The 19,654-nt window shown below is 51.1% G+C and overlaps 1 protein-coding gene across 1 annotated transcript in view; it reads right to left on the bottom strand.

Moving 5' to 3' along the window:
• ZDHHC5 (zinc finger, DHHC-type containing 5) overlaps positions 1–17,166 on the bottom strand; it is an 18,621-nt gene extending 1,455 nt beyond the window's left edge. The window contains exons 1-10 of the mRNA XM_010833628.1: positions 15,969–17,166; positions 8,597–8,718; positions 4,483–4,640; positions 3,163–3,335; positions 2,921–3,023; positions 2,276–2,367; positions 1,731–1,863; positions 1,182–1,305; positions 776–888; positions 4–327 (exon numbers count right to left, since the gene is read on the bottom strand). Of these exons, the coding sequence (XP_010831930.1) occupies positions 4–327; positions 776–888; positions 1,182–1,305; positions 1,731–1,863; positions 2,276–2,367; positions 2,921–3,023; positions 3,163–3,335; positions 4,483–4,640; positions 8,597–8,718; positions 15,969–16,072 (1,446 nt within the window). The 5' untranslated portion in view covers positions 16,073–17,166. The remainder of the gene's footprint in view (positions 1–3; positions 328–775; positions 889–1,181; positions 1,306–1,730; positions 1,864–2,275; positions 2,368–2,920; positions 3,024–3,162; positions 3,336–4,482; positions 4,641–8,596; positions 8,719–15,968) is intronic.
• Positions 17,167–19,654: the final 2,488 nt, after the last annotated feature.

The raw sequence follows: 19,654 nt of genomic DNA, 5'->3' as shown, positions 1-19,654 counted from the left end.
CTCAAAGTCGGGGCTGTCGGAGGGCGTGAGCAGGCTGTCGTAAGACAGGCCCCCGTTTCGCGCCTGGGTGGCCAGGCTCTTGTAGGAGGTGGAGGTCGTGCCCTCGGAGCGGAGGGACTGCAGTGGGCCCGGCTCGAAGCCCGTGCCCTGGGCGGACTTGAGGCTGGAGGAGCGCGAGCCACTGGACAGCGGGTCGAAGGGGAAGCCTTTGCCCAAGGTGGGCGAGCGGAAGCTCTCAGGCTCCAGGCTTGGCTCCGAGCGGTAGCTGGGCTGGCGGCTGCTCTCTGCGATGGAGGGCGGCTCCTTCAGGCTGTCCCCGCGACTCAGCTGAGGGAGAAAGCAGAGCTGGCTCTAGCCACCCTTCCCGCCAGACGCAAGGCCCCGGAGCCCACGGAGTCGTCAAAATCAGTGTGTGTCACGCACCAGCAACATGCTTAGAGTTCACCTGCATTCCCATGTTTAACCCCCGAGGCTCATCTCTGATTAGGAACAGCAGGGAGTGAGGCGCAGACAGGTTAAGGAGCGTCTGCAGCGGCGGAGCTGGGCTTTGAGCTCAGCTGAGGCTGTCCTCAGGGCCTCATGGATGGGGCCACAGGGGCCCCTCTGGGGTGAAGGACAGGCAGCAAGGAGACTCAGCACCACCAGTGCCGACAAGGAGCAATACGCCTTTGCTTCTCTTCTCTCCCTTTCGGTGCTTCCTCCCCTTCGCCCGTCCCCGTTTTCCCAGAATGGGTGGCCTACATTCCAGCCCTACTTCCTCGCGAGCGCTCAGTACCTTGGCGCTGGATGAATGAGGCATGGCGGCTGATGCGCTGCTGCTGCTGTAGCCCGGCCGGTACTTGTACATGGTGGGTGTAGGGGGGCTGTCCTTGCCCAAGAGGCTGCTCTCTGCAGGAAAAGAGGCCCAGGGACATACATGAGTGTGCTGAAACCAAGACTACAGACTCAGCCAGCCCAGAACCAGAGTGAGTGAGTGCACACACACAGCTGGGCGTGCACTCTGGCGGCACACGCACGCAGCAGCCCCACCACGGCCCAAGCTCCGTGGGACCCCTCTCCCGCTGTCTGCAGAAGTGGTTCAAGCACCGCTTTCTGGGTTTTCTCAGTCACAGCGCAGCGGCCTCCCCCAGCCCTTGCCTGTGCCATCTCTGGAGTGATCTCACTCCTGCGGCCACACTCACCCTCATTAGTGGCCAAACTGAGGTGTGTCCGTAGCCCCGTGTAACGGCTCAGGTCCGGCTTAGGAGGTGGGGGCGGTTCTGCATCTGCTGACTGGCTTTCTGTTACCTCCAGGCTGCCTTTAGACTGGAGAAATGAGGCAGAAGGGAGGGTCAGGGCGACTCGAAGTACAAAACGGGGGGAAGGAGGGCGGGGGGCATCATCATGTGCTTCTCAACTAGGAAAGGAGAAACCAGTCACTCTGGGGACGGTGCTGGAGAGAGAGGTTTTCCTCAACAAGGGTTTCATTCTGTCATTATTTCCACCAACTACTTGTTGAGCTCCTGCCACCCGTAAGCTCTGTGTTAAGTCCTAGAAAGGCTTGCGGAGGAATGGACTCAGTTTCTGTTAATGAACTTAAAATGCAATGGGAAAAGCAGTTATGTATTTAAGTAACTCCAAAACAAACCAGAAAGTGATAAATATGGTAAGAGATTTAAACAAAGCAAGCTTCCACCTCTGCCGTGGAGGCGGCTCCCCGAGGTGCCTGGCGTTACCCCCTGCTCCCCTACCTTAGTCCTCCTCAGCTCCCCCTGGATGCCATTGTCCATGATCTTCACGGTTATCTGACCGTCTGACACTTCGGGCCGAAGGAAGGGCGGTCTGATGACAATTGTCTTCTCTTTCTTTGGTCTCCCCAAATACCTGAGTGTTAGGAGTGAGAGGGCTTTTATTCAGTCATTTAAAAATATCTACTGGCTGCCGACCCTATGGAAAGCACTTTTACAGATACAAGAAAGAGTCCTAGCCGGCCAGGGGAAAGACCAGAATTGAACTGATTTCTCTGATTCTATGGAGTACAAGACCGACAGCAAGACCAGGCCTCTGGGCTGACACAACCAGCTCGAGGCACGCTGGAGTAAATCTCATTCTCGCCTCTCCAAAGGGAGTACCATCTAAAGAACGCACCAGACTCACAGGGTCTGAAGGTCGGCACTTCAGCACTTCCCGTTCTAGGAGAACCTGCCCTAAAAGGCAGACCCCCACACCAGAGCCAACCCAAAGACAACGGACGTGTGTGACCGAGGGTGAGCACTGGAGCACGGGGCAAGTGTACCTGGGCGCTGGCGAGCTGCAGAGAACACGGCTGACGTTGTTACAGCAGCCATTGGTGAAGGGGTTCACGCCTCCCCGGAACTTACCCGTGACCTGGACGGAGGAGAAAGGACCAGGTCAGTCAGACAAGGGCACCGTGACCTCCAGAAGCCAACACACCATCGGCGACAACTTACTGTGCACCCACTACTGGGAGACCTAAGAATGAGTAACATACAATCCCGCGTGTATGTTACAAAGAAGCGCATCTTTGTGGTGACTGCGAATGGGAACTCTAGTCGGGGTCGTCAGTTCAATTTCTAGGTCCACCTCACAGTAGCTACCTGACCCTAAACATCAGTTTCTTTATGGAAAGTGGGGATCTCTACGTACGAGTAAGCAAGTCCCATTAGCTACTACCACGTGCAGGGAAGGAACTACAAGCTTCCTGAGGGCCGGCCCAGGTCTTCACCGTTTCTACTGGCTCAGAGCCCAAAGCGTCCAGTACCGAGGACACAGTCTATAAATGCTTATTAACTAAGACATGGCTTGTTCCCATGCTTACATGAGGAACGTGGACACCTCATCACAAAAAGTATACGCTAATCCCTGGGCTGAGACACAAGCCTGCTTTCCCATCACGGCCTCCCATCACGTCTCCTCCTACCTGTTCATTGGTGGTGCGTCCCCTGGCCACCAGCACCACATGGAACCCCGTGAGGCCAGCGACCGGGATGAAGAACAAGCCAGCTACACACATCACGGCCATCCTGAAGCCAGCGGTCAAGGAGAGCAGAGCCCCATGTTCTGGCCCGCCCCGGGCCCTGCTGTGGCCGCCGTCCCTAGGCCCCCCGCCACTGCAGACCCCCGCCCCGAGCAGTCCAGCGACCCACAGGCCTCAAAGGATACGTGACGGCCGTGCGGACCCCGGAGAGCTCCTCCATGTGGTAGAGGACGTAGAGGAGGCCGAAGCCAAACACGCCCGTGATGTGGGCCGTCAGGGAGAGGAGGAAGAGGAAGAAGTAACGGTAGTTCCGGCGGCCGATGCAGTTGTTCACCCAGGGGCAGTGGTGGTCGAACTCCTGCGGGTGGGCAAGGCAGGCTGGGGCCACGGCAGACAGAGCTAAACGCTGCTCTGAGCGATGTGTGGTCACGTTCACCATTTAGTTGCAAAATGTAAAAACAGGCCCCTGCAGCTTGTCTATCGCTCCGTAGGGCTTCCCAGGTGGGAGAGAATAGTAAAGGACCCGCCGGCCAAGGCAGCAGGCCTGAGAGACACACGTTCCATCCCGGGGTCGGGAAGGCCCCCTGGAGAAGGAAATGGCAATCCACTCTAGCGTTCTTGCCTGGATCATCCCATGGACAGAGGAGCCTGGGAGGCTACAGTCCAAAGGGCTGTACAGAATTGGAACGACTGAAGTGACTTAACACATCAATCTGTAACAAAGACCCTCCAGAGGTTGATCAAAGGCCAAGGCCATCTCTCACAGTTTATCCTATGGGACCAAGGAACTCTGACAGGCACAAATGTCAGAGGCTTGCAAATCCATTAAGATTTTTCTTTTCTTTTTTTTAAAAAAAAAAAAGGCTCAGAAAAAAAATCTAGTAGGCAACTGCTTATAGCCAAGTAAAAATGGACTGGGAAAAGGGTTAAAAATAAAAGACAAGGAATGCAGAAGGACAGAAAGAGAAATATAATTGTATAATTTGTTTTGTGTGTTTTTAACTTGAAAATTGCACATTTCTTTTTAAATTTTTATCTGAGTATAGCCGCTTTACCGTGCTGTCAGCTCCTGCTGTACAGCAAGCGCATCAGCCATGTGTAGCCATGGACCCCTTTGTGTGGACCCCTGCCCGCTGAGGTCACCACAGGGCACTGAGCTCCTTGTGCTGGATGGTGGGTTCTCATCAGTTACCTACTGTAAAAGGTGAACGCAGCAGCATGATGGCGTGGGAGACAGAGCGAACACGGAGCCAGGACAAAGAAGCAAGAAGCTGGGCCAGGGACGGAAGGCCAGAGCTCTGACTGGGGGTGGGAGAGCCTGTGCCTGCCCACTGGGGTACCGCCCGCAACAGGCCGCGCACAGGGCGCCTCTCACACGTATGTGGCTGCCAGCACTCTGGCAGAGCGAGAACAGCCCCAGGAGCCGCCCAGGGCCAGAGCCCACAGGACCCACCCCGATTCTTCGGGCAGGCCGCAGATGGCCTGGGCGTCCCGCCGGCACTCACCTCCACGCAGTTGTCGCAGACGCTGCAGTGGGAACAGCGGGGAGGCCGGTAGAAGCGGCAGGTGGCGCACCATTTCATGCGCACCTGGATGCCCTTGATCTCCACGGTTTTGTAAAGGGGCGCCCGGAAGTCGTCTTCTTTGTCTTCATCCTCTTCAGCTGTAGAGAGGAAACGTTCCTGAAAACACGGCTGTGCCGCAACTGTACTAGGCACTGGGGACGCAGTGACACTGCCTTCAAGGAATGCAGTCTAATGAGAGGGAGGCCAGGGACCGGCAGCTTGACGCTTCGAGATCAGCTCTACACACACCACCGCGGAAATGAGGAAGTAATTTACACTGGGGAAAGCGGTTAAGAGGATGACTCAGAGGCGGCTCCGATATGGATAGGCTGGGATTCTTAGTTTACATATTATGAATATATTTCAAAAGAAATATATGACTTACATATCAAAGTACATATATAACGAGTCTGCATAGAAGCTCAATATTTACAAGTACACGACTGAACTACAGCAATCCAAACGGGGGAGGAACGAACTAGCATGAGCCTTCTCTCCATGCACAGCCCCTTGTCAAAGGCCTTCCCCTGATTCCCCATACATGTCTGTACTGTTCTTGGTTCCAGACACTGTCTTTCCCTGAACGCCCTTTCAATTCTCAGCTATCAGAAACTCATACAGCAGAAAGCAATACAACACTGTGAATCAACTGTGACAATAAAAAACTCACCACCCCACTTCAAAACTGAAACATTATTTGCCTTCATCTACAGTAGGCAATTTTCATTAAATTATTAATCTAAAAAAAAAAATACCTGTGGGAAGGAAAAATTAAATAAGTGATGGTGTAGTGATTATTAAAGTTTTCAAATTTACTGACTAAGGGAAATGCTAACAATGTAACTAAGTGAAAAAGGACAAGGTAAATTACTGTACAAACTAAAAGATCCCATTTTGAAAACAAAAATAGACACGCATGTATGTGCTACAGGTGTATGGTATGTATAAACATTATATGTGTAAGTCTTCAAAATGCTGACTGAAGGAAAACATATGACAATGTAACAGTAGTTATCCCTGGGCTGTGAAATTACAGGTGACATTTATCTATTTGATGGGCTTCCCTTATGACTCAGCCGGTAAAGAATCCACCTGCAATGAGGGAGACCTGGGTTCGATCCCTGGGTCAGGAGGATCCCCTGGAGAAGGGAAAGGCTCCCCACTCCAGTGTTCTGGCCTGGAGAGTTCCGTGGAGTCAGACACGACGGAGCGACTTTCACCATCTATTTTATACTTTCTACATTACGAAGGTTCTACTTGTTTAAAGGAAAAAATTCAAACGCTACTTATTTTGAAATAACTGATTCTTCCACACCATTGTCTATCAGAAGTGAGCTCTTTCTCTTCTTACAGTTCTACAGTTTTTTGATTACTCTTAAAAGTCACCAGTGTATGTATCTATGTAAATGTCTTCCCTATCTTCCCTTCTAGACAGAGCTATTTGAAAGCAAGGACCTTAAAAAAAAAAAATCGCAAATGACCATAATCATCAGTAAATATTTGATAAATGACCATTAAACACTTGGTACAGCAGCCTTCCTTGGCGTTAGGATCTCAAAGCACCTCCTGTTACGCTCGCCTTTGACACAGAAGCCGCAGAGCACGGCGACACGGGCTTTGTGAGCGGTGAGTCTTAGACACGCCTCCCCACGCTGCAGCTGCTGCCCAACCCCAGCGTCTCTCATGAGGCAACCGCAAGTGTGAGAGAAAGTTAGACGCCATCAGCAAAAACCGCCAGCAGCCACTCCTCCTACCTCATCCCAGCCATGCTGGGCCTCACTCTCGCCTCCTGTTCCAGAAACAGCCCAGCTCTGTGAGCAGCACCCTTCCGCCAGGAGAGGGGAAACGCTCTTCCTCCCGGTCACTCTTCAATTACCCACTTCCCTCAACTTCAGTCTCTCTCTCTTCTCTGGCTCCACCTCCTCATGCTGCTGCTGCTGCTGCTCAGTCGCGTCAGTCGTGTCCGACTCTGTGTGACCCCACAGACGGCAGCCCACCAGGCTCCCCCATCCCTGGGATTCTCCAGGCAAGGACACTGGAGTGGGCTGCCATTTCCTTCTCCAGCTCCTCATGCTGCCAGCATGCTAATGCCTTCTGTATCACAAAACAAACGAGACCCTTCCCTCTCACCGAAGACACTCCACCTTCTGCCTTCTCTGCTCAACTTCCTGAAAGAATAACCTTAATCCTCGAGGACGATGCTCCCTCATGTTCCATTCCCTGGCTTACGAACCACTGCAGTTTCGGTAACTTCACTGTCTCTCTCCCACATGCAGAAACACACAATTAAAACTATTCTTGTTGGGAATTCCCTGGTGGTTCAGTGGTCAGGACTCAGCGCTTTCGCTGCTGGGGCTTGGGTTCAATCCCTGGTCAGGGAACTAAGATCCCCTAAGCTGCACAACAGGACCAAAAAGTAAAGATTCCTGTGTGTGTGCTGTATCTTTTTGGCCATGCCATGAAGCTCTGCAATCCTGGTTTCCCAACCAGGGACCAACCCTGTGCCCCCTGCAGCGGACACGCAGAGTCTTAACTACTGAACAACAGGGGTGTCTCAAGCAATTCTTACTAAGATCACCAATTTCTTAATTACCAAAACAACGGGCAACTTGGAGTTCCCACACCGCTCAACTTCACTTCTGGTGACGCCAGCCGTCAGCTGTGCCGTCAGCTCCCTGGGCTCCCACTTTGTGCATTTCTCCCCCCTGCCTTCTCTTCTTGCCCAGCCCTCCTCAATGGCTCCTTCTCCTCTGCTCATTATTAATCGAGGCTGGTCAGGCTGACACGCGCTCCTTCCTAACCTCATTCTACTTTCTCTAGACAGCCTCACTCCTGCTGCTGACAGATCTACGCGACTGAGGACTCTGCCAGGAGCCTCACTCCTCAAATGCGACCGGGTAAACTGCACCTGACGATCCACTGAAGTGAAGTGGAATGGAGTGAAAGTCGCTCAATCGTGTCTGACTCTTTGCAATGCCACGGACTATACAGTCCATGGAATTCTCCAGGCCAGAATACTGGAGCGGGTAGCCTGTCCCTTCTCCAGGGGATCTTCCCGACCTAGCAATTAAACTGGGGTCTCCTGCATTGCAGGTGGATTCTTTACCAACTGAGCTATGAGGGAAGCCAGAACGATCCATTAAGTATCCCAACGTGTCTAAGATGCTCTGTCTTCCCTCCAAAACTGCTCAACGTTCCTGTAACTTGGATCTGAGTTCATGAAAACCAGCATCCAACCTATCTTTCAAGTTAGGAACGGTGGAACCACCCTAGACAATTCCTTTACCCTCTCACTCTCACCTAATAAGTGATTAGTCGTGAAAAATTCTCCTGGGTCTAAATCTGTAAATCCAGCTTTGAATTCAAGTTCATCTGGTTTGCATTATTGCAGTAGCCTTCCAAAAGGTATCTATTTGTTCTTAAGAATTACTTTTGTGAAAGGAAATCTGATCCCATGATTCCTCTTGTTCAAGACCTCTTGCTGTCCAAAGGAAGAACTGTCATCTGTGCGACAGTCTTCCACCCTGGGCTCTGGTTTACCTCTGCCCCCTGGCCTGACCCTGCACTGTCTTCCACCCACCACATTCTGTGTTTCCCGGTCACAGTTCAGTCACACGCTGCTTCCTCTGCCTAAGTGCCCTTCCCTCCCATCCTCCACGTGGTAAGATCTTCTCTCTGCACCTCCAACAGCATTTCCCCAGTTTACCTGGGCAGGATAAGTGCACCCTTTCCAAGGTCCCACAGAACCTTGTTCATGCTTCCGTTACAGGTTGTATCACAGTGTTACTCTCTGATTTATCTTAGATATTATCAAAGCTAGCAATAATGCCCAACCCATACGCCTGAAATAAATTTCTGCTGAATGAGTAACTGAAAACCAGCGTTGACCCAAAGTGGATCACAGGCCTAGAAGTTATAAAACCTTGACATGCTTTTCACCATTAAACTACAGGAGTATCCCAAAACGCAAGACCCCGAAGGCCCCAGACCAATCGTGTACGCCAAAACTCATTTTTCTCAAAGGCAGTTCCGAGAGAGAAGAGGGAGATCTTACCTCGAGGGAAGACCCCTGGGTCCATGAAGGTGGCCATGCTGAAATTGGCCAGCACAAAGAGAAACACCACCGCATTGTAGACGGGCACTGCAGGCGACACGGACAGGCTCAGCCCTGGACAGCTGCACAGATAATAAACAGAATGAGGGGCTGCCTCGACACTCAGGACAGCGGCTGTATAAAAAAACATAGGTGTGTGCGCCCCACACCTATATACACATCTCGTGTGGCTCACCTTCGCTGTCTCAAATTATCTTCATCCTCCCCAACAAGTGGGTCTAGTTTCCCAGGGAAATGCTCATTTTAGATCAAGGTACAAGACTCATAAGCCCTTGCACTGAAGTCTGTGTTCTTCAAATTCATTCCTAACCTGTGGATCGCCCACGTGTCATGGCCTCTGTCCTGACCTCCTCTTAACCAGGCCCAGGAGCAGGGACTAAGAATGTAACCGACACCAGCTGCAGTCCTGCTCTGGGACACCCCGAGGCCCCTGGCCCCCAGCCATGCCCCACTGACCCGCACGCTGGCCCAGAGCAGGGACCACCACCTGCCTCGCTGGCTCCAAATCACTCGCCACTGCTTAAAGTTTCTTCAGATCCATTATAGATACAAATATGTATCAGATACTTCAGAGAATTTTATTCAACTAGAGGCTAGTTCTCAGGGTAAACAAAAGGAAACCACCCATAGATAAGGAAGGATACCAAGACCCTGAGATCAACAAATGAAGCAGAAGAGTGGAGGAGAAAAGAGAGAGAGAGAGAAGGTATCAGACCAAAGTGGCCCTAAATCCTGCAAGGAAAAGAAGCAGGCCACATGCATCGAGTGCTCCAAGTTCAAACCACGAGAAGGCTTTAGGGAACTTCTCCTTGACACCAAGAGTGAGCTGGGCGCTCAGCTTCCGTCAGGACAGAAGCCTCCGGAATGCAGCCCGCTCACCCTTCCCCAAGGGTGGTTCCTGCAAGTGTCAGGACAGCTGATGAGCTGCCTGCGGGGTCCCTGGTATCAAACGCCCTCTCTCCCGGCTCAGCTCAGAAGAACTTCCCACTACAAGACAGTGGCTGAACACCCTAATCTGCTCTGTGGCTGGGAACTTAATCTCCAGAATTAGGCCAGCATCTGTCCCTGTCCCCCTTCACCCAGAGCAGCCGGAAGGAGAGGAAGAGTTCGCTGAAGGAAAGGAAGAGGCGCCAGCAGGACAAGACAGCAAATGACTCCGGAGACTTAATCCACGGCAGGCCTGGATTCTGCGGAGAGCGGATCTGTCTCCATCCGAACAACAAGCACAGCCCTGAGTGGTGATTCAGGACGTTCAAACGAACGGAGCTCCTCGGTGAGGAATAAACCAACGACAGGGCTTCCCTGGTGGCTCGGCAGTACAGAGTCCGCCGCAGACGCGAGAGACGTGGGTTCCATCCCTGGCTGGCAACATCCCCTGAAGGACGACATGGCAAACCATTCCAGGATGCCTGCCTGGGAAATCCCGTGGACAGAGGGGCCTGGCGAGCTACAGCCCACGAGGCTGCAAAAGACTCGGATGCGACTGAGCAACAACACAACATGAGAGCAAGCTAACAATAAGAGGCCACACTGGCGGTCACAGAGCCCCTCGCAAGCCTCCACCACCACCATTTACTCAAACTCCATTTAGCCAATCATTAAAAAAGACTGAAGCAAACATTCACGATGTGCCAGGGTGTCTTAGGTAGTAACTACCAGTTAACTCTGCCTCTCTTGATGGGCCAGTACCTACTTGGGAGACAAAACCATGAAGCTAGAGCCAGGGCAGTGATTTCAAGGAAAAACAGACCTCCAGTAACGGCTCTAGTTTTATTCTGCCAAAGTCTCCTAGGAAGCCTCTTCCTCTGGAGGCTGATTCAAAAAAGTTGACCCCACACCTTGGCAGGGTTTGGGGTGGAACACAAGCAAGAAGGCAGAGTCTTCACATAGCCCCACCCAAAGCACGACCTCCTAGGCTCCTCTGAGGGAGGGAGAGAAACTGAAAACCAGTCATCCAGGTCAGAGCCCCTCCCTGCTTCTTAGCTGTCACTTCAATTTCCACCCAGGGAAGAGGAGAAAGGGTGACTCACTTGACTCCTACAGCCTGGGAAGATAATTAGAAGGGGAAAAGGAATTAAATCCTTAGAACACTGAGGTCTCTGTGATTTAAAAGTCTCATTCCTAGAACTGGCTACTGTGGCCTCTGGAGCTTCGGAAACAGTAAGGGTCCTTCCGTCTCTGAGTGAAACTACAGTGGACAGGGACACGCCGGCCCCTGACAGAGGTCAGTCTTTCTGAGCCCATTCTTTCCTCAGTTTCTGCATTTCCAAACAAAGCAAATCGCTCCATTCCTAGGACATCCTGCCAACCACCAGCCCCTGGATAATGAACTTCGCCCCTTACAACCTTCTGGATATCAACCCCTCCCAGCTGAAGTGTATGACCCTAGAATCAAGTTCCCATCTCTGTTCCAAAATAAAAAACAAAAGTTCCAAAATAAAGCCGATCCCCACTGTGGCAAGTATCTAGAAAGGATGCAAATAGCTCCACGGCATGGGCGAGCCTTGCTCCTAGATTCAAATCAAAGACTACTGCTTCCAACCTGAGCACTCCAAGTCAGGTACCTCCCACCAAGGAGAGGCCTTGCGAGCAGGGCCTGCTCCCGCCATATCCCACATCCTGCCTGGCTCCAGGAGGGGCTTGCCATTGCTACAGTACTTTGCCAGATTCCTAGGTGACCCCCTCAAGTGGCCTGTCTCAATCTGCTGCCTTTGATGGGAGGAGGTGAGACCTGAGCTGAGGAGCTGTTGGGGCTCGTCCTCCGCCGAAGGCAGTAATCACAGAGCTCTGAGCGCAGGGAGTGGCGTCACTCAGAAGGCTGGCTGACTCACGGGTGAGACTCCCAGACCTACACCACCCCAGGGAGAACAGGTTCTTCTGCCCGCCGCTCCAGCACTCCTGTTTCCAAGGCCAAATAAAATTGGAGCTGCTGCTGCTGCTAAGTCACTTCAGTCATGTCCGACTCTGTGCGACCCCATAGACAGCAGCCCACCAGGCTCCCCTGTCCCTGGGAATTCTCCAGGCAAGAACACTGGAGTGGGTTGCCATTGCCTTCTCCAAAATTGGGAGGATGGGTTTCAATACTCACAGTACTGAAAATCTGTTCCCCAGCCCTAACTCTTCCATATATATATATAATTAAATTCCTGGTGAAAAAACTAAAGTAGGAGTCAAGAAGCTTTGGATTTCAATCCTGTCTTCATCAATGCTTTGCTATTGTAGCCTTAGGTAATTTACAGGAAACTCTGCAAGCTTGTTACGTCAGCTACATCATACAGATATGAGAATGAAAGAGACAATGTCTGAGAAGAGCTTCCAATTCCTTTTAAACTAGCTGGCTTAGTATGAGGATTCACAAGATAGAAGCAGCAAACAAAACACATTATTAACCATCTCCATCATCATCAATTATCATTCCAGCCCCACCTCCCTCCCTAACTGCACTTCCTCGGTCTGGATATCAGATTCAAGAACACAACAGAGGTATTTGCTCCTAAAGCACAGGTCTATGCATTCCTGCCATGCCTAGCACCTACTCCGAGCGTATGCGGAGTGTTCCTTGGTGATGAGGCAAGCCTAGAAATAACATCCCACTTCTTGCCCGGGGGATCCTCAAGATTCCACGGAAAACAATCCCTTCCCTTCTAGGTGGGTAAATTTCTCAGGAAACACTGGATTTGTCCTGTCTTCTCCAGACTGTCAAGCAGCCGAGTACAAGATGCAGGACTTGGGCATGTATTCCTGGATGAGAAAACAACGTGGGAAGGAAAAGAACCACCACTGCTCAATTAATGCCCTACATCATGAGGCTGCTCCCACTCAAATCAGGTGCCAGCACCTCTGCAGTCATGAGAAAGAAACCCAGAGGGAGTCACCAAGCTTGCCCAGCTCAGCCGGTGAGACGCTGGAGGGGCGAGACGCAGAGCCGGGAAAGGCGGAAGCTCCTCCACGGCTAGGGCCTTGGTAGGACCAGCACGGGTTTCTGGACAACCCTGACTTCCCTTCCTGCAGGGGATGACTCGCGGCCCAGACTTCACCCCCATGCCCGCCCCACCGGTTTTAGAAACAGACACCTCGGACCCTGGCTGACATCCCACCACAGCTCAAGGAGGCTTTAGAGGATGCGATTCGGGGACTTATTTCTAATGGTATTGCTAGGAGCCCTAAGGAGGTCTCGGGGTCCCCAGGAAGGCAAAGAGGAGACACCCAGGGTCTGGGGCTCTATGCGCCAGCCTCTCCTGAACCAGGGCAGTCCTACCCTTACACTTTATAGACTGGGTTCCACAGAAGAGCTCGGTGGGGAAAAAAAAAGGGCATATTGCTTAAATAAACTCTCTAGGTCAACTTCCTCATTATACAGAGAAGACAGAGGCCCGCAGCAGCTAACCAACTTTACCAGAACCAGCTTCCCCAAACAGGGCTTACTCCTCTCCCCTGGAATTGCCCGCTGCCCATCACAAAAGGAGACTCAGCAAAGCCAGGTGGGGTCCAGGCCGGTGACCTTAAATGCAGGGTCTATTACCTAACCGGGACCGGGAGGTTCCTTTAGCAGGCCCCCGACTTCCCAAACAGTGGCAAGAGTAAAGAACCACAGGGTCCCCGATAGCTCCTGCTTGGTTTCAGTGCTGGACAAAGGCTGTAAATGAGAGGTCACGGGGGAGACCTCAGCAGTTCCAGGCGAGCTCCTCTGGAGCAGAACATCACGTCTTGCTGACCACACCCAACTGCTAATTTCTGCTCAACGCTTTCCCTGCTTGACAAAGAAACACGGAGGGTGAACTGTGCCTAGTTCTCCACAAACTACACCTGCCAATCAAGAGGGCTCCTCCTCCTCCTCCCAGGCCTGTAGGCCCCAGAGGAGCTCTCACCTGGGGCCTGCCCTGATGTGAGAACAGCCAGCGGCAGCCGGGTGGGGGAGTAGGGTGGTGGCAGGGGCCAACTCGAGGCCCAGCAGGAGCTGGTTCCAGAAGGGCCTTCCTCCAGCCTATCTGAAAGCAGTCTTTTTCAGGTGTGTATGTTTTAAATGGAGCACTGAACCTCAGAAGGGCTGGGGCAGTTTGGGAGAAGAGTGCTACCTCGAGCCAGGCACCCGCGTGCGCAGGCGCTGCGACGGTCAGATGCAGAGGAGGAGAAGAGCACTGCAGAGGCCATGAGCACCAGGGCCCTGAGACAGACAGGGTGTCCATCACGTCCCCATGAGACCCGGAGCGCAAAAGCCAGCCAGACCCGCGTCCCGAGGAGACTGCTGGCGGAACTCGAGTGAAGTCTTAACGTGCTTCTCACTTAGGGTTAGAGGCAACAATGCAAGTAAGAGTCAAGCCTGTCCTCCAAAACCCTTTCTCCTGGAGCTGAGAGCGCAGGGAGTAAGGAGGGCCCCTGACTTTTCTGGCACCAGGCAACAGGAAAGTAGGTTAAACAGCTTCAACTATCAGTTGAGAAAATGCCTATGTCAGGACAACTCTTTGTGGCAAAACTGGTAGAACCAGCCAAACACTTCAATGGCTCCAGAGGAGCAAATTAAGACTGAAGATTCTGCTTGCCCCAACTCAGGAATGGATGGGTTGAAAGAGAAACCACAGAGCCAGTCCCCAATCTCTTCGCTTCCCAAAGGCTTTGCCTCTTAAAGGAAACGACTCCCTCTCCCATCAGGTGGGTGGAAGGGTGTCAGATTAGTCTTGAACCTGCCCCTCCTAGCAGCACCACAGCTGCAGCAAAGACACTGAGATCTCGTGTAAACACCCTCGGTAAAAACACCGACTCCACGCAGTGGCCGTGACAGCAGAAACCAAACAAGCCTGACACCGAAGACTCAGCCCTCCTTTTTGGAAGGCGGGGTTGAACCCGAGGGACTCCACAGGTGTGCTCAGGCCGAAGGGCCAGGCCCAAAGAATCTGTGACCTGTCTGCTCTGCCAAGGGTGAGGTGGGAGGCGGGATGATGCTCATACCTTAGATAACAGGTTCATCCTTCCCTTGTTTAAAAACCAAATAGAAAAACACTGCATTTACTTTACTTCTGCATTATTACTCTTTTGGCCAAACAACCCAGTTTTGAGAATTCCTTTTGGCATCAGAAGCTCTATTTGGAGGGAGGTGGTTCCTTCCCTCCTATCACAGACTTAATTTCTGTTCTACTTTCTCCCCATAACAGTAACTGCCCGCTTCAGTCATCCTTCAATGAGTCCAAACTGCTTTTATTCCCGATCACTCCAATTCATCTTCTTCTTGCCAGCCACCTCACACTGGCTCTAACCAGCACCCCACAATTAGGTTTGAGCCTGAATCACGGCAGAGTCAACACCCCAGAAAATCTAGCATGCTCTGATTGTTTCAAGAGCTACAACTAGAACACTAACTCAATGACTCAACAGTTTAAGGCTCAGAAGCCTGGTGTATGTTAAATTATAAACAGGTAACAGCAAATACGCTTGCCAGGTAGTCGGCAGCTGAAGTAACAGGGAAAAGAATGAAGACAAATCACTCAGATCCCCTCCAGTAACAAGCAGATGAACAAAGGCTGAATATCCTAAGTGGGAAGTCTTTCAACGCCAACTGCTTTTCCTAAAAGGACCATGGAATGGGAGAAATGCCTGCCATCCCCTTCAGCAGGAGCCGAAGTAAAGGAAGCCTTCTAGGACTCTCTTCTTGACCTGCTCTTTCCCAGTGGCCTTCACTTCTCCAGCTTCGACCCTAAGAAAACCAGGGCTTCCCCGGGGGCCGAGGGCCGAGGATTCAGTGCCTGTACCGTGGGGCCTGGGTTCGATCCCTGGCCAGGGAAACATCTTGCACGTCACACAGCACAGTTAAAACCACACCCACACCACAACGGAAACCATCTGAGCAACACTAAAGGCCAAAACCGTCTCAACTGCAGACCTTCTAAATCAAGTCTGAGATTATCCAGGACTCTGAGTCCCCACAATCGCAGATCTGAGCTTCAGTGAACCTGGGGAAAAGCCACGACTACTTGACGAACCTTCCGTCGAGTCCAGTTCTCTCACAGAACTGACTGTTGAGGCTGCTTCATCCTCTCTGGTGACTCCCTCCCACCTCCTTTCTAGTTCAGAATCGTCTAATGATGAAAATGGGTAGGAAAAGAGGAAGACATCTGTGACTCCAGAGGAAGGGAAGCGGGGAAGGCAGAGGACCAAGCAGAGAGCCTTAACGCTTCTCACCACACCTCTGGGTTTCCCTTTACCTGTGTTAGACCTCAAACACTCCCAGTCACTCAGCGTTGCGAGTAAGGAGCCCAACTCAAGAGGAAACATACCCCCTCCCCTCCCCATCCCACACCACTGCTGGGAGGAAACTCACGTAAAGGCAAAGAAGAGCGTTGTGGCTCCCACTAAGAAGATGGCAGCTGCCGAGACGGGAACATACTTGCTGGGTTTGAACCTCTTTGCAGACTCTGCGGGCATGTTGGAGCTCTGCTGGGAGATCTGCCCTGCCGCATAGCACAGGCCCACACAGCGGCAGAACAGACCAGAACACGGGACAAGGGGAGGCCACAGAGAGCGGAGGACCGAGGAAACCAGGGACACAGAAAGCTTGGAACCACCACCCTTCCCCCTCCCAAATCAAAGCAAAGGTCAAGAGATCTCCAAGGAGGGAAAGCACATGGGAGGGGGAAAGGTGACTCCAGATGACGAAGAACCAGCTCCCCAGAGCAAGGCGGGAGGAGCGATTAAGAAACACAAGCGGTACAGCTTGAGACCCGGAGACACACAGGAGGCCGCACACATGCAGAGGGCCGCAGGTAGAGAGCACGGGCGGCTGGGCAGGCCGGGCAACAGCGCATGGAGGGAGGCAGGTCCTCCACAGGGAAGGAGGGGAGGAGGCGGGGGAGCACGGAACACCTCTCGCGAGGAAAAGTCTTCCGAGGAGACACCAGGACCACCTCACTCCCACCGGAGGGGGAGCGGCCCCCGAGAGAGGTGCCCTGTGTTTCTACTTCAATCCAAGAAGGGACCTGGGGCCCCTTCCAGCTTTAAAGAGAACTGTCGTCACTGCAGTCCTTGTCCCTCTCAGGCGGTTTTCTCCACGCCACCACTCCCACACCTTGACTTCAGGGCTTGTCGTCTGGCAGTGGCAGTCGTGGTTTAATTTTATTTACTTTCTCTTGATGGCTAAAGCTGGGCAGCAGCTGTTACAAGGTTGAGTTGTAAATCCTTTTCTTTGAAGGGGGGAGGGAAAACAGAGCCGAGGGTGTGCACGGGCGCAAGCCTGTCCGTCTTCAGTCTCTTCTCGTTACTCCCAAACCCTTCAAGGGCTCCGTTTCCTGCAGAGTTCATGCAAAACTGAAGGGAAACACAAAATTCCCGAAGCCATGTTCTTCCCAATAAGCAAAATAAAATGAAGAAAATCAATTCCACTTGATGATATGTTTGGAAGGTCACTGTGGATGAAAGCAAAATTCCCAAGAGGTCCCTGTTTCCAGGTTAGTCAGTGTCTCTGATCTTCTTTAATCTTGGGCTTTCTGGATACAGAGTTCAACTAGGTTATGGTGCCTCACCTGGAGAAAAACAAATACCTTGATCAGAGAAATGTTTTCACGGCATTTCTTAGGAACACTGAGGCTAAAACCCCATAAGGTATCCTATTAAAATGTGCCCTCTGAAAGAAGATGATTTTCTACTTCACTATGTGTATGTGGGAAGGACTCCGAACTGGGAGGACAGTGGGCTCGAATTCTTCCCTCTTCCAAGCGCTCTTCATTTTGAAGAAAGAAAACCATGGCTTCACCTGGCCTAAGAGCATCAGAGAACTAGCTCTCGGCACAGAGGGGCCCGTCCCACCTGACACCAACGGCAGTAACAAATACCAAGAATATCAAAATCGGAAAACAAACAACAGCGCAGCAGAGAAGGGCGGTCCTAGAAGAGAGACTTCCCTTTGAACAAAGAGAATATTTATTGCTACAATGAAAAAAGTAGGACAAAATTAGGACGGTCAGGCTCATTTCCTTTCTATGTCTCTCTCGCTCTTATCCTTCTATGATTTTAGTCACAGCCTTAAGAGAGGCAAAAGCTGAATTTCTGGTCTTCTGAAATAACTCACGAAAGGACCTGCATGAGAAATGTCCCTGCACTGAAAGGTGAGATGCCCTCTAGGAGAAACTGAGGCAACCAGAGGAGCTGGTCTTTCTCTTCCCAAGTCAACAGTTTTCTGCTCCTATACTGGCCTAATAGGAAGTCAAGGGACCCCACCTTCCCTGATATGATTAAGAATAGCAATTATTTCTGTTGATGGTAGTAGCAAAATAACACTTTGCATTGTATGGGATGCTTTTCATCTAGTGATGTCAAAGCACTTAACTCACATTATCTGATGACACAGTTCCTTATCCCACTCCATAAAACTGAAGGTTAGAGAATGCCTGAAGCCGTCTACTAAGCAGTCAGGTTCAGAACTCACAGTTCACAGGCCCTCCTCTGCCAAAGCAAACCTTTCCTACCTTTCTCATCTACTACACCACCTGTCTGCTGAAGACAACTTGGAATCTGCAGACCAAACATTTTACTTAAGGTTTGTTTTTTTTTTTTCCCCATCCAAGAGGTGTGGTATCTCCCTAATACCAAAGACAGAGATGAAAATATCAGAAGTTTTGAATAGTGAAATATGAATGTACCCTGGAATCCATCACTTCCTCCTTTCTATGGCATAGGAGACAAATCTTCCTTCAAGATGCGCTCATGCGCTTTCTCACTCACACATAAAATGTTGTTTTAGAGGGCCACACAGCATTATTAGAATAGAATGATTCCTACAGGAATCAAAGCCAAACTTTCTGAATTTAGGCCTCAGTAACTTTGTTAACAGCAAGGAGCAAATTCTTAGTTTGCACACAGTACCATTAAACTTTTCCCTCAAAGCCTCAAAGATTGGAGAAGATAGAAAATTGCACTGCTTATATTTTATCTAGGGTAGGATACCATTTAGATACCATATGTTATTTCAGATTATATTTTTCTGACAGGAAAAAAGTCACGTGGGCTAGTATTGCCAAAGTAATTCAGAGTCATAAAAGGCCAGGCCATTTGGGGAGGACAGTACTGGGAAACAAAAGTGATCAGCCTAAGATATTTAGAGGATATATATTAGAAGTGACAAGACAAAACCTAAGGAGACACTGGGTCTACTAAAGACACACCAGGTCAGAGCAGAAGGATGTTCTGTGAGTAACCGAGATGAGACTGCAGCGTGAGTGTGGTTCAGCAGAACCAGCAGTCTGGACCCACACTAGTATGACCAAGGTGGACAGGCACGTGTGTGACACCGCCAGGCAGAGTACTCTACGGAAGGCGACCACGTATACTGTGCTGTTTCAAGGCTTTAGCGAAGTTTTAACACAAGTACCTCCTTAAAGGGGTGAATGGACAGGACAGCAAGACTGAGGGCCCAAGTCCTGTTTGTTAAGATAAAGTGGTGTAACAGTATAATACTGCAAATCCGAATACAAAGTTATCAGTACGTCTGGAATAATCCACACGTCAAGATACCCGCTGAACAGCCAAAGAGGGGTTTAATATGGGTGTGATCTTTATAAACCGAGGTAGCAAGGTACCTGGCCATACTAATCTTGTATTAGGTGGGTTTTAACGACTAGGTGATACTGACTACTCTGAAGAGATTTAATATTGTACAAAGGGATCCCGGGATTAAAAAATAATAGGGGAGGCGAATATAAGGTCAACCTAGACAAGATGGCAATACCCAAGAAGCGAAAACGCCAAGGCAGAGACGCTGTCTAGAGGATAACATCTATCTGATCCCAAACCTCCTTCCAGAACTTTTACTTCTCATTTCGACGTCTCCATTTGGCCAGGTCAGTAAACACTTTCAACCTTCCTGCCCCACAGGATTCCTATAGGCAAAATAATGGCCAGCGCAGTGGAGCTCCCACTTGTGAAAAGTACAAAGTACTGGGAGCAGGGAGCTCCAGGCTGGTGGGGGTAGGGATGGAAGCGGGCGGATGCGAGGGGACAGGTAACAGGATGAGG

This window comes from Bison bison, unplaced genomic scaffold (assembly GCF_000754665.1).
Source record: "Bison bison bison isolate TAMUID 2011002044 unplaced genomic scaffold, Bison_UMD1.0 scf7180017863815, whole genome shotgun sequence".
Taxonomy (NCBI): Eukaryota; Metazoa; Chordata; class Mammalia; order Artiodactyla; family Bovidae; genus Bison; species Bison bison.
Note: the sequence above shows the minus strand (reverse complement) of the source record. Positions and strands in the feature narration are given on the sequence as shown.